The sequence below is a fragment of the Lycium barbarum genome, chromosome 10, assembly GCF_019175385.1.
Source record: "Lycium barbarum isolate Lr01 chromosome 10, ASM1917538v2, whole genome shotgun sequence".
NCBI lineage: Eukaryota > Viridiplantae > Streptophyta > Magnoliopsida > Solanales > Solanaceae > Lycium > Lycium barbarum.
Genome location: NC_083346.1, coordinates 114,688,129 through 114,703,362, shown reverse-complemented (window position 1 = coordinate 114,703,362; position 15,234 = coordinate 114,688,129). Strand labels below are relative to the sequence as shown.

Below are 15,234 nucleotides of genomic sequence, written 5' to 3'. Positions count from 1 at the left end.
CATCTGGATCAAAACGAGTGTCCACTTAGCCTTTTTTTAAGTAAAAAAAGCATTCACTTATCAAATTAAGAAAAAATTAACCAGATTTGCCCCTATTAAGTGTTATGAGTTTGTGGTGTGTTGCTCGACTAGTATACCAGGTGCATCATACCTCCGAACAAGCTTAAATATTGAATAACTCTATCCAACAAGACTTTATACGTGAAGACATCACTTAATATTTATAGTCTTTCTGGTATTTACATTCTGATCTCTCGGGAACATTTCAAATTCATCAACCCCTCAGCACCACCCTTGGGTGTGAATATGCTAGGCAAATTTCAATTGTAAGTGACACGTCTACGGTTTACTAGGTACACCTCGATTTCAAACAAGTTGATGTTAGCTATATAAATCTTTGCTTGGCGTATTTCTCCATTTAAATTTATCTCGAGCCAACATAATACAAGAAAAAATCTTTAAAAAATAGAGAAAGAATGAAAATAAACAAAAAAATAGGAAGCACTAGGAGAATAAAAAGTACATAAGATAAAAAGGTCCTTGAAAAATAAGGTAAATAGTATGATATACTTTACTACTCCTTCATATGTTGCGTTTACTGATACGGAAAGACTTGTTGGTGATGCTGCTAAGAATCAAGTTGCTATGAACCCTACCAACACTGTTTTTGGTACATTCTATATTTGTAACTTGCCTCTAATATCTATTTCTATCACTTTTGTTCAATTTTTTGAGTTCTTGATTTTGCTATACCTGTAAACAGAGGCGTAGCTTCGCCCCAGTTTTTGTTATTTCATAAATCTCATAATACTTAAGATTTGTCTAATTTAGCTCAAACAAGTGTGATCTGTAAAATTCACCCATCCTTAGACATGTTAGGCTAAAATAATCGATGAAAAAGCTCTTTCTGCATGTTCTCTACAGTATTTGAACCAGTAAATAAAACTGTTGTCCTGGGCCTGTGTTTGTTATTTCATAAATAAGTACCATTAAATAGCCTAATTTATTATAAGTAATTGTAGTTGGTGATCAAAGTCAAATACCTTTATTTTAGATCAGTTTGTGAAATTTAGACCCACTTTCTGGTAGATTATTTGTCTAGGATTATATATGGTTCGGTCTTTGTGACTGGTATTGCTGGTACTACTCCTTAATCATCTGTATTTTCATGCTAAACTCTCCTATATTTGGTTGCAGATGCCAAGCGATTAATTGGTAGGAGATTCAGTGACTCCTCAGTACAAAGTGACATGAAGCTCTGGCCTTTCAAGGTTATTCCCGGCCCTGCAGACAAGCCCATGATTGTTGTCAACTACAAAGGTGAAGAAAAGCAATTTTCTGCTGAAGAAATCTCCTCTATGGTCCTTGTTAAGATGAAGGAGATTGCTGAGGCCTTTCTTGGAACAACAATAAAGAATGCTGTTGTTACCGTGCCAGCTTACTTCAACGACTCTCAACGTCAGGCTACGAAAGATGCTGGAACTATTTCTGGCCTCAATGTTATGCGTATTATCAACGAGCCTACTGCTGCTGCAATCGCATATGGTCTTGATAAGAAAACAAGCAGTACGGGGGAGAAAACTGTGCTTATTTTTGACTTGGGTGGTGGTACATTTGACGTTTCGCTTCTTACTATTGAAGAGGGTATTTTTGAAGTGAAGGCTACTGCTGGTGATACGCATCTTGGTGGTGAAGATTTTGATAACAGGATGGTTAATCACTTTGTTCAAGAATTCCAGAGGAAGAACAAAAAGGATATTAGTGGAAATCCTAGAGCTCTTAGGAGACTAAGAACTGCTTGTGAAAGCGCGAAAAGAACGCTCTCATCCACTGCTCAGACAACCATTGAAATTGATTTCCTTTATGAGGGTATCGATTTCTACACAACGATTACTCGTGCTCGGTTTGAGGAGCTTAACATGAGTCTTTTCAGAAAATGTATGGAGCCTGTTGAGAAGTGTTTGAGGGACGCTAAAATGGACAAAAGCGGCGTTCATGATATTGTTCTTGTTGGTGGCTCTACTAGAATTCCAAAGGTACAACAGTTATTGCAGGACCTCTTTAACAAGAAAGAACTCTGCAAGAGCATCAACCCGGATGAGGCTGTTGCCTATGGTGCTGCTGTGCAAGCTGCAAGTTTGAGTGGTGAAGGGAATGAAAAAGTTCAGGATCTTTTGTTGTTGGATGTTACCCCTCGTTCCCTTTGTCTGGAAACTACTGTAGGTGTTATGAGAACCTTGATTCCGAGGAACAGCATAATCCCAAATAAGAAAGAACAGGTGTTTTCGACCTACTCGGACAATCAGCCTGGTGTCTTGATTCAAGTTTTTGAAGGGGAAAGAACCAGGACTAGAGATAACAACTTGCTTGGTAAATTCGAGCTCACTGGTATTCCTCCGGCTCCAAGAGGTGTCCCACAGATCAATGTGCGTTTCGACATTGATGCAGATGGTATATTGAATGTCTCTGCTGAGGATAAAACTACCGGTCAGAAGAACAAGATTACTATCACTAATGACAAAGGAAGATTGTCCAAGGAAGATATTGAGAAAATGGTTCAAGAAGCTGAGAAGTACAAAGCTGAAGATGAAGAGCTCAAGAAGAAAGTGGAATCCAAGAATGCCTTGGAGAATTATGCATACAACATGAGAAACACCATTAAGAAGATAGAGGACTCGGTTGAGCAGGTAATTCAGTGGCTGGATGGAAATCAGTCAGCAGAGGCTGATGAATTTGAGGACAAGATGAAGGAGCTTGAGAGCATTTGCAACCCCATAATTGCAAAGATGTATCAGTATGGGTGATGCTGGTGGTCCTGATAAGGCTGGTGGTATTGATAAGGATGGTCCTTCTGCTGGTACTACTGGAGCAGGTCCCAAGATTGAAGAAGTCGATTAAGTCCATCACCAAGATTAAGATGATATCTGTAGTTCTAGTAGTCAAATATAGTTGTAGCAGTCTTCAGTTTCTGTTGTTGTAATATGTTTGAGACTTCAGCCGTTTGTCTAGTTATATTTGAGACTATGTAAGCATCCCGTACTCTTGCTGGTGCAGGATTGGTGGATGGGTTTATTTTGTTAAAGAACTCTTCGACTTTAAAATGTTATTGCATTTTCTGTTATAAGCACAGTTCGTAAGTCTTTTTCTGTGCTCATGATAACACAAAAGTAGTGCTCGAAGCTTTAATCAGTTCATTTTTGCACTATAGATTACGGGAAGAATCATCACTGTCAATTTCCGTCACCACAAAGAGGAAATTCGCATTGGCATCCGATTGAATTGAACATTCCCAAAATCTTTACATTTTCCAAATCAGCAAATGACATAGGACTGTAGCATACTCTGTGACGTGGTAGAACTGTAGAAAACAGGTTCACTCAAAGCTTCAATGAGGTTTTAATCATATGTTGTGAACACAAGTTATGTGCATTGCTGCAGTCCGAGTTTTGACATACATCGAACAACTTTCTCTCAGGTTATGAGAAATGTATCAGATAGCGAACAATCTTAATGCAGTATGACATTAGTCAGTAGCCCATAGTGCCAAACAAAAGCTAGTAAGTTCACAAAAAGCAGAGCACAAGACATGAAGAATTGAGACAAATTGAAACACAAATACAATTCAACAATAATAAACAGTATGAAAATGTTATTGATACCAGTAAAAGATAAAGACTAGCAGGAACAAAATGGTGTGGACATTGAGGGCATGCAAAAATCAGCATCTATCTGTTCCACATTAGTTGATGACCAGAAAGAAAAGAATCTTTCCTGATGAATTAAAAAGAAAATATAAATATCATTTTCATTTTCATTTAGGTCAGTAAATAATGACTACAACCTAAAGAGAGCATTCCACAACTTCAAGCCATTGCTTCCGTCAAATCAACATACGCATGTGTAGTCCAAGGCGAGGGGCGAAGGCACACTAGAACCTCATGCTCCTCTGGTCCTACACGCTGCTTAGGCACATGAATTTCGAGCATAGTCCCGGTCTCATCTCCATACGCTTCTAGTTTAGCGTCTTCCGGAATGCGAGTCCTAAGAGGGATTTCTCTGACAAATTCCCCTGAAGGGCAGTGCTCGGGAGCTGGATCTGATAGCTTGAAAGTCCTGTTTTGCCTTTTGATGATAGGAATACATCCTGTGCTGATACAAGATATCTTCACAATCCCATGAGAGATGGTGTTCCTCCAAGTAACTTTGACACTTTTTAGATCCACAAAAGGCATGCTAACAAGTATCAAGAACCCCGCATCGTCCTCATAAATAGTTTTTGCAGCTGTAACAGGACCAGACACCATTTGCATAGCACCAGAAAAATCTCTTAGCCATGGTGGGGAAATTGGATGGATATCCGGAAGCCTCTCAGGATGTTGACTATTAGGCGAAAATCCATTTTTCTTCCTCTTATTACAGACAGCCAAAATGTTGTTTAATCCTTCTCCGTTTACATGGTTTGCATGTCGAGTAGATAGATTCAGACTGGAGCCATTTAACAATCTTTCTGGACGGGGAATCGAATTGCTCTTCAATGCAGGGGCTCGCTCGAGCTCAAATTCTGTATTCGGAAGGCACCTCCACGACTCAAAGTCGCTAGCTTCAGCGGGAATCGAAAAGTTCATGTCTCGGCCCGTAAGCTCCATCCACTTTTTTTGCTCCTCCTTATCAAGACCCGTAAGATTAGGTGACCTAACAACTTCAATTCCATGAAGGCACTGAGGGTTCGAAAGACCCCGGTAATGTTTCCTTTGCATTTTATGAGACCGAACGAAACCTTTATCTGCAGTGAACGGAAAGGGACTCTCTCCCTGTCGCGAATGACCGTTCATGTAACTCCTCAATTGCATCTTGCCAAGAGCATTTTCAGGCCTGTCCTTGAAAACCCACATGTACATATTCTCCATATCATGCTGAACAAGAAAAATATCTTGCTTCAAATCCGATTTATCATACCGAGGAGAAACCCCATTCTTTCCCTTTGACTTCTCATTCAGAGCTGGCTTAAAGTAAAAACTGAAGAAAAACCAAGCGCCCCAAATACTATCAAGCCGTTTAGCACACTTCTTCCCGACCTTTGTGACATTAATATTCGTCTCGACCTCGTAATGTTGGGCACCAAGGCCAACATCTAGCATATCACACGTATCATTCCACGACGGAGGAGGAGGGCTAGGCTCGAGCGGGAGATTAATATCAGGCGCCTGTAGATGGTTAACAGTCCGGATCAACTCTCTCTCCAATTCATCATGAGATGATGAACCGGAATCCATGGACAAAAGGGTGGACAAATGATTGCTTTCAATGGTTAACGTTGTTAGGAGATCTTCACCCATTTTCCCCTTTGCAAGCATTTCCTTTCCTATAATTCGGGGTCGAAGTAGAGGCGTCTCTAGCCCTTAGCAAGGGGTTTAATTGACCATGTGTTCATATTCAAAAGGATCTTGAAAATGCATATACATACTATAAGGAATCCACTTCCAACTAACCGACTCTAAATCCTGGATCCGCCTACTCGGAACAACAATTCCACCACAATTAACACTTAGTAACATGACCATGACCACCTCATCAACATATCCACAAAGAATCAAATGACCAAGAATCAATAACCTTCAATCGATCCACAAAAAGAGCCAAAACAGAAAAATTACTACTTTATCAAACAATTCATCATATAGCCACCAAAGATTCAACCTTTCCAAGATCAAAACACCAATTCTTGAAACCAAACAAGCCTTTGAATCTTAGACCACTTCCCAATACATTACAAACACACCGAAATAAGAAAAAACACTACTTTATCAAATAATTCATCATATACCCACTAAAGATTCAACCTTCACAAGAACAAATCACCAATTCTTGATACCAAACAAGCCTTTGAACCTTAAACCACTTCTCAATGCATTCCAAACACACCAAAATCACAGAAATCACTACTTTATCAAGCAATTCATCATATACCCACTAAAGATTCAACCTTTGCAAGATCAAATACCAAACAAGCCTTTGAATCTTATACCACTTCCAAATGCATTTCAAACACACCAAAAATCAGAAAAAAATACTACTTTATCAAGAAATTCATCATATACCACCTAAAGATTCAACCTTTTCAAGATCACATCACCAATTCTTGACTCCAAACAAGCTTTTTGAATCTTAAAACATCTGTCAAATTTAAAAAGACTTAAGTAAAAAAGAACCCCACAAAGGTATAATACATGCAAGTTATAAATTAAAGTAAAGATCCAAAAGAAAAAATTAAAGAATACCTGTTAGAATGCACTGAATCTGCAAAAGTTATTGGAATTGGAAATAAGGCGGTGACGTGAGAGGAGAATGAAAAAAAGGGTCTTTGATTGAGAACTTAAGATAGATAATTGTATAAGGGTTGATTGAAAATGACCTGCACTAGTTACAACCGTTACAAGGGAGCAAACGCTGTTACAATACGGTGACGGTGTAGCAACATAAAGCAAGTCAATTATTAACCTGTCAAATTAAAATTATTGAAACGGCAAAATGAATATAAATAATAAATCATATTTTATCATGGATGTAGAAAGTTTTAAGGGGAAATTTTAATAATGTTCAATCCAGAAATTACATCTACGTAGTTATGTTTTAATTTACATTCGCATAGTCACTTTTTTATGCTACATAATATTATATAGCAATATACAACTTTATACATCTATTTTGGACAATATATCAACCTTGTATAAAAATATGTAATGATATATAAGAGGTGTTTATACACACTTTTACACTTGTATACAATATTATTACAAACTTATACAAGAGGTGTATATACATAAGAGGGGTTTATATATAATGTATAAGTGGTGTTTATACACACTTTTACACCGTATAAAAATGTATAATAGTGTATAAGAGGTGTTTATACACGCTTTTACATTATTATACAAAATTGTATAAGCTTTTTTCTCTATATGCATATAGTAATTTCGGGATGAACTAGATTCAATTGAACCCCTGAGGAAAAAAAGCAAACAAAAGCTACCGGTAGCGGTATAATTGCAGTCCAAAATTAGAAACAAAAACGTAATGTGCACAATATTGTTTCAAATGACCAAAAAAAAAGACAAAGAGAAAACTGAAAAGATAAAGAAGCAACGCCAATGAACTTACTCTGAGCATAAAGAAGCAATGTCAATGAACTCTGGTAAAAAATAGCATCTCGGAGTTTGATATGGGGGACTAGCTCGGGTAACAAAATAAACATGGACTAAAACGGATAATTATTTTGTCCTAATTGGCATAGAGTGTAAAAATCTCAAGGTTTAATGCCCTTTGGAAATTCCTCCATTTCTCCAAATGGTAACAATACTACAATAACAACAATACTGAGTATAATCCCACAAGTTGAGTTTGGGGAGAATAAAGTGTATAGGAGTATAAGAAACTAAGGGGTCGTTTGGTGTGAAGGATAAGCAAAAATAAACTCGGGATAAAATTTTAGTGCCTCCTTATCCCATGTTTGGTTGGAATAAAAATTCAGAATAACTAATCCCGGGATTGTAGCCTTATTTTATCTCACCTTGAGAGTGGAATAACTAATCCCGGAATAACTAATCCTGGGATAACTTATCCCGGGATAAGTTATTTCCCAACCAAACGAGCCCTAAGAATTTACATTGTATTTGTTTTTCTTTTAACTTTCTCAAACGTTTCGGTTTTATGTTTATTTGTTGGATGATATTATTACTCCTTTTTTCCTATTTCCTATTTGACTTGCTTTTTTATTATTTTATTCTGAGTAGAGGGTCTATCGGAAACAGCAAACCTCTCGTGATAGGGATAAGGTGTGCGTACACTCTATCCTTATCAGACCCCACTTGTTGAAATTACGCCGGCCATGTTTTGTTCTTGTTGGACAATACTAAAATGTAAGAAAAATATTGCAAAAAAGTTCACTCTTGAGACTAGTTGTTAAGAAAGAGGCGTAATGTATTATCCACAATACTATCCTCAGTCTCTTTTTTTTAATAGTGTTTGATTTAACACATAATGTTAAAAAAAAATTTTGATTTAAAATAAGCTATAGATATTTGTGTTATTATAAATCATATCATTAAAAATTAAATGAGATGTTTAAAGTTAAATTGCTTTTAGATAGATGAAGTATCATTTTTTTTTTTTTTTGCTACAGCATGAAAAATGAAAATACCACATAAAATGAGATAGAGGGGAAAGGTGACTTGTTTCTTATTTGAGAAAAAAAAAATAGTACTCCCATACTAGTAACATATATATAGACACGCCCAAGTTGTAATTTTATTTTTTTTTCAAAAAAAGGAAATTACTATACTTTTTTGTAGGTTCATAAAAAAAAAAACTATACTGAATAATGTGCGCAATCACAGACGTAAGTGATGGTACACAGTACAACTGTACAAGTTGCGGATTTTTTAGATAGGAGGTAAAGAGCTGGAATTGTTCTTATCAAGATAAGAAGTAGACTTGACTTTGAAAGAATGAATACAGTCTAGAATTCAATGGACAGCTCAACGTGAGCAAAGCAAAGTGGGGTGGTCCAACAAACTTTATTACATTCACATTATAAATAAGTACACTTTCCTATCTTTTCTTTTTCCTATTTTGCCTTTTTTTCTTTCTTTGTTTCTCTCCCGTATTTGATATCCGCATTAAAATCGGATTAAAATTAAATTTGTGCCCAAAAATTTCATATTAGGGGCCAAAACGCTCCCTAATAAAGAAGACTCCAAATCCAAAAAACTCAAACTTAAAAATTCTAATTAGAGATGATGGAGTATTTGTCACTCCACCACAACCCTTCTTGGTACTTCTTTTGTTAGTTAACGTTTCCTTCATTATCTTTCTTTCTCATTTTATTATTATTATTGGGATAAGGTTTGATAATGTGTTTGGTAGGTAAGCAAAACATTTTCTTTAAGATATATATAGTCTAGTCAAACATTATGGACATGAGGTGGGATTGAGGAGGGTGAAAATGTGGGATATGCCGATATGGGGGTAGGTATGTTGAAGGACTTAGAGGAGATAATTTGTGTAGGATGCCATTTATGGGAATTATTTTTTCATACTTTTATTAGAGAAATTATTTTTCTTTCATTTTTAAAAATCTCGTTTTCCTCAAAAAAATGTTTTAAAAAAAATCTGAACAACATATTTCCTCCATATCAAATAAAACCTTAGATTTTGTTAAGATTAAAATATTTAAAGTTGATTATGTAATATTTGATTATTAAGTTTAAAGTATGTAAATCTGAATGGAGGTATCTCTCTTTTTCCCTTTTTCCTTTAAGTCTATGTAAGCAATGAGCATGTGCCACCATGCAAGATTTTGGTCCCATTTTATATGATATTATTTTACTTTTTTATTTATTGAGAGAAAGGTATAGTAGTGTATTATTTGTAGAACCGATTTAATTTTTTTTTTACAGAGGATTTATAAAAGTTACAAAAATATTTATGCTTTTTATGTTTTATTTTAAATCACAATTTTTAAAAGCCTTTTTTTTCTTTTTTAAATAAACACTACTGCATAAATTGAAAAAGAAGGAATAATAAAATGATATCCCGGAGGGTGAGGAGTACAACTAGGCACTAACAGATTCACCTTTGTCCAACGGTAGTAAAATTATACCATGTCGATGAATATTTTGTGTGTGTGTGTGTGTCCAACGGTAGTAAAACTATACTATGTCGATGGATATTGTTTAGTGTGTGTGTGTGTGTGTTTAGGCACTGACAGAGTCACCTTTGTCCAACGGTAGGCAAATTATACTATGTCGATGGATATTGTTTAGTGTGTGTGTCTAGGCGCTGACAGAGTCACCTTTGCCCAACGGTAGTAAAATTATACTATGTCGATGGATATCGTTTGGGCGGGGAGGGGGGAGGGGTTGCAAATAGGCCATATGGGCTAAAGTCGGGTGGGTCAAGATGGGCTAAACCTATAGATGGGTCAAAACCCAACCCTGCCTAAAGTTTGTTTGAGCTAAGATGGGCTGGGTCAATATGGGCTAAATGAAGGGTCATAACCCAACCCGCTCAACTTAACCCACCTTTTCAACATTTTGAGAAACTAAAAATATCGATATTCTTTGATTGATATTCTCGCTCATGCTTTTTTAAATAAACAGTGTTTTGAAAATTAATTTTAAATACTTTTTGGATATAAAAAAACTCAAACGTATGCTTTACTCAAAATAATAAAGATATTCACTGTAAATATTTCCTCATTAGTTATTCCAGTATATAAATTGTAACTATAAATATTTCCTCATAAGTTATTACAGTATATAAATGATATTCGAAACTATTCCTAAGTAAATCAAAAGAAAACTAAATGTTAATTAACGTAATGAATAGTGATTTTGTCAAATTCCTCTCTTTTACCCCTTTGCGTAATTTTATGGTTGTTTTGTACATAAGTAGGAGTGGCAAACGTGTGTCGGATATAAGTGGGTCGAAAATAGGTTAAACAAAAACGGAAAGCATAGACCCCAAGGAAAAAAATAAAAAACTTAAAAATAAAAAATGACTAGTAAAAATTTTAAAATAAGGAAAAAAAATTCTAAAAAAATTAAAAATAAACATTTTAAAAAATAAAAACAATTACAAAAATAAATTTAAATAATAATTAAAATAGAAGTTACTCATGTGTTAATCATGTTTTGTAGCTTTTATGCTTATAAATGAATGACAATTGATGGGTCAGTTTGGGCTCATTTGATGGGCCAGTTTGGGCTAATGATTTGTGATGGGTCAAATTGAATTAGCCCAAATCAGTCCATCTTCAAAATCACTCTAGCCCAAACCCATTAAAGTTTGGGCGGGTTGGCGGGTCAAATGGGTTTGGGCTAGTTTTGCCACATGTCATTTGGCTCATATATTAGTTAGGCATGCAAAAAAATTTTCCCTTTCTGTGTCGTAACGCATAAGGCTAGCGTGAAATAGGCTTGGTACCCAGGTCATTAAAAAAAAAGGAAGTTTCGAGTATTTTGGGTCTATTATCTAAGAAAATGGAGGAGATTGACGATAATGTCACACATCGTATTGATGTGGGGTGGATGAAATGGAGGCTCGCATCTGGAGTCTTGTGTGACAAGAAGATGCTGCCAAAACTTAAAGTCAAGTTCTAAAGAGCGGTGGTTAGACCAACTATGTTGAATGGAGGCAGAGTGTTGGCCATTCAAGTACTCTTACGTTCAAAAGATGAAAGTTGCGGAAATGAGTATGTTGTGATGGATGTATGGGCATACTAGAGAGATAGGATTTGAAATGAAGATATCCAGGACAAGGGTGTGAGTGGCCTCGGTAGATGATAAGATGCGGGAAGTGAGGTTGAGATGGTTCAAACATGTGCATATGCCCCAGTACGGAGGTGTGAGAGGTTGGCTATGGACGGTTTTAAGAGAGGTAGAGGTAGGCTGAAGAAGTATTGGGGAGAGGTGATTAGACAGGACATGACACAGGCCCAGCTTACCGAGGACATGACCTTAGATAGAAGATTATGGAGTACACGAATTAGGGTAGAAGGTTAGTAGGTAGTTGTGTTGTGTCCAACTTATTTGTTCATACTAGTAGTCACAGTATTACTCTTATACTTTCTTGTCATTTGATTTCTGCTAATATCTGTTGTTTCTTGTACTTCAATTATCGTATTAATTTGTGGTAGGTACTACTCCTTTTTTTTTCCACACTGCTTTGTCATGCTTTTATAGTATTTTGTCATAACTTCTATACTGCTTTGAGTTACTTATCCTTGTGTCGACGGTCTACCAAAAACAACCTCTCTACCTTTCAAGGTAGGGATAAGGTCTGTGTACGCTATACCCCCTCAGACCCCACTTTGTGGGGTTTTACTGAGTATGTTGTTGTTGTTTTTTCCTCTTTAACTGCTAATATATATATATATATATATATTTTAAATTATTTTACATAAAAAAATACACAAATTTCCAGCAGAACGATACCAGTACTAGAAATGCATAATTTAATAAGGAACTTTATTTGTTTATATTAGGGAGTCTGTTAGTGAGATAATGGCGTTTCATTAATACACTAAGGGGTCGTTTGGTTTAAGGACTCATTAGTCCCGGCATTATAATCCCGGGACTAATTTATCCCATCTATTGGGATTATTTTATACCATCTAAAAGATGGTATAAAATAATCCCAGTATAAGTGGGTTAAGAAGGTATAAGCTGGGTTATCCCAGCAATAATTTTTATACCATGTTTGGTACAAGGTATAAATTTATCCCAGCACTAATTTATACCTTATACCAAACATGGTATAAAAATTAGTGCTGCGATAACCCAGCTTATACCTTAAACCAAACGACCCCTAACTCCTTTAAGTCCTTATCAGGCATATTTGGACTCGGCTTATCTGGTTCAGTCACTTTCTGTTTTCGTCTCTGAATAATAAAATAGGCCACTTTATTTTTTATTAGTCCTTATATAACTTTAGTGTAAAGGTTCCTAATTTGAAGGCAGCTGTTACTCCAAAAATTAAAAAAAAATAGTAGTAGTATAATTAAAAAGGAGAAAAGAAGAAGAGAATCTTTCGAGTTGGTGATAATTGAATTGTTTAAAGGTTCCATTCCAATAAAGTACGAGGTGGGTTCTTTTATAAGCTATCCCCTTATGTGATATTTCATTGTTAATACAAGTAGAGTGAAAGAACCTGATTTTAGTTTAATGATGTGTGAGCTAGACGTCTATTATAAATTCGAATTTTGTTGAGAACTTAAAAACTATTTATTTGAGTGAATAGCGTTGAAGGAATAAATCTCTTATTGCTATCATGATTGTGGCACAATTCAGTAACTTTTATCAAAATTTTGTGTTTTTATTATAAAATTCACTTAATATGTATGAGTAATTTATGCGGAACTCATTAAACTGTAAACTCAAAATTTTGAATTCAATTCTGATTATTATAGAGAATAAAAGAAATAGTAATAAGAGTGTGGCCTACACAAGCCCTAGGTACAGCTTACTCTATTTATAAACATGTTTAACTTATCATATTGACGCACTGACAGATCTCAATATGATAGAGCATCTTTTCTTCACACATATTCAATGGTCGGTAGCAAATTTTCTTTTACATGTTATATTTATTAATTAATGGGATTACTTAAAAAGTCGGTAACGTCTTATAACGACTTAAGTTATGTTGATGATATAAAAAATTATTATACTATAAACATATATAACTTAAATATTTAATAATTAAGAGACTTTTAGTTCTTATTCGTATCCTCTCAACTAGAATTGCTTCAATGGCGGATAGCAAATTTTCTTTTATATGTTATTAACAGGAGTATTTTCAAATATGTAATTTATCACAACAGATTAAACTATACTAGAAAAAAAAACTATTACACTAGTAATACATAGTATAACTTAAATCCTACAAGAATGGTTCAATTTTTTTTTTACTAGTATTCACTCAACTTTTTTACGTACAATTTCTTGCAAACAATTTTAATAAAGATAGATCCACAAGAAAGTATAGAAAAATCAATTATTAAAAATATTTCCAACGGACTTTCCATCGAATATCCTAGCTTTCCGATGGATTTCTGATGGATGTTCGTGGTAAATCAACTGATTTCTAACAATGACATATACTATAATAAAAATTGACTGAGTATAGTAGATGGAGCTCTCTATATAAATTGTATATACGTGGATAGAGATAAAAATAAAATTGATGTAGAACTCAATTATTATCTCCATTATTATTTTATTCTGATCAAATGTAATTCTTCTTTTTAATTTATGAAAGTTTTAAATATTAACACAAGGAAAAAAAGGATAGTTTTGAATTATCATTTGTTGGATTGAAGCATAGGCAATTGAGCAAAGACAAAGAAACAAGGAAATCTGCTCTAGATCAGTGCACTGTCCCATGTTCCAATATTCATATGAGACACCTAAATATGGTATAATTTGTACAATTTTCCACCCACTTTTTTCTTTTACATATTATAATAATAATAAATCGAGATACAATAATTGATATTTAGTGAAATTGCAAGTATATATTTCAAATGGATGAAAAAGTGTTTATCCTAGTTTTCAAATTATTGTAATATTAGTTTTCATTTTAATTTCAATTTAAGTTTTTATGACGTATTTCACGTTAATTATTTTGATTGATTAATTACGCATAGATCTGAAATTCAAGATTAAACATACGATTCTCCTATATAGCAAAAATACTATGCAAATCAAAATTTGTGTAGGACTATTTTTCATTTAAGGCTTTAAGTTGTTAGTTTTAGAATACAAGGGGTGCATCTACAATCGAGTGATATTATAAGTACGTTTAGTGTTACTTTTACTCAAAATTTTAATATAAAAATTAACAATCAATGAGGGATTTTAAAACTAAAACCAGGAGAAATTGACAAAGTGTATCATCTAAGAGACCTAATTCAGAGCAACCAACAATTCCCGCTCTGTCCAGTGGCAGGATAATGGGCCGGTGTAGGCCAGGCCCAATAAAAATGCCTGATGGGTTGCTCCAATTAAACCTTCACTTTCCAACAACATGTAATGAACAAATAACATGTAATCAACAAACAGTGCATAAGTATGAAAAAAAGAGACCTAATTAACATGAAATATTCATTAATAATGATACCGAATATCCAGGAGAAATTCACATATTTTATGGTTATTTCTCAACCAACATATGCGATTCATTCCCCGTAGAGATTATAACATTCCTTTTGATACATAACCAAAAAACGCCGCTAAAATAACATCTGAAAATTTAAATTTATTATCTTTCTTCCCAAAATTTCACTTAGTTTAATTCATCTCCCAAATCTCTCTAATTATAATAAAAAAATCTCTCTGTGTTATCCCTAAATCCGCTACCAGTATATCTGTATCAATAGGTTTTTTAGTGGGGGAAAAATTGAGGTTTTTATAGCGAATTTCGAGACCCGGGCGATAATCTCTTCAGCGTTTGTGTTAGACTTTTCCAGGAATTCGATGAAAAGCACTCACGTTTTGAAGTTTGAGCAATTTTGGAAGATTTTTCTGAAATTCGACGGAGAAGAGTAGTACCATGTATACATTCCGATATATATATATATATATATATATATATATATATATATCGTGAAGCACCATATATACATTATTATATATATTTTTTAAATTAATCGAAGGACTAGAAAAACTTTCGAAT

The 15,234-nt window shown here is 34.5% G+C and overlaps 2 protein-coding genes and 1 pseudogene across 2 annotated transcripts in view; 2 read left to right on the top strand and 1 right to left on the bottom strand.

Moving 5' to 3' along the window:
• The window catches only part of LOC132615028 (heat shock 70 kDa protein 4-like), a 60,624-nt gene that overhangs the window by 11,592 nt on the left and 33,798 nt on the right, over positions 1–15,234 (top strand). The gene's annotated exons all lie outside the window — the stretch shown is intronic.
• Positions 512–3,101, top strand: LOC132615026 (heat shock cognate 70 kDa protein 2-like; annotated as a pseudogene).
• Positions 3,622–6,430, bottom strand: LOC132615027 (uncharacterized). Its single transcript, XM_060329579.1, has 2 exons — positions 6,279–6,430; positions 3,622–6,174 (listed from the first exon to the last, which is right to left on the bottom strand). Exon 2 carries the CDS (start codon positions 5,352–5,354, stop codon positions 3,864–3,866), a length of 1,491 nt encoding a protein of 496 aa, XP_060185562.1. The 5' UTR covers positions 5,355–6,174; positions 6,279–6,430; the 3' UTR covers positions 3,622–3,863.

Bases quoted from the DNA above. Each gene is read 5' to 3' on its own strand.
- LOC132615027 (XM_060329579.1), bottom strand. From the start codon at position 5,354: ATGCTTGCAAAGGGGAAAATGGGTGAAGATCTCCTAACAACGTTAACC.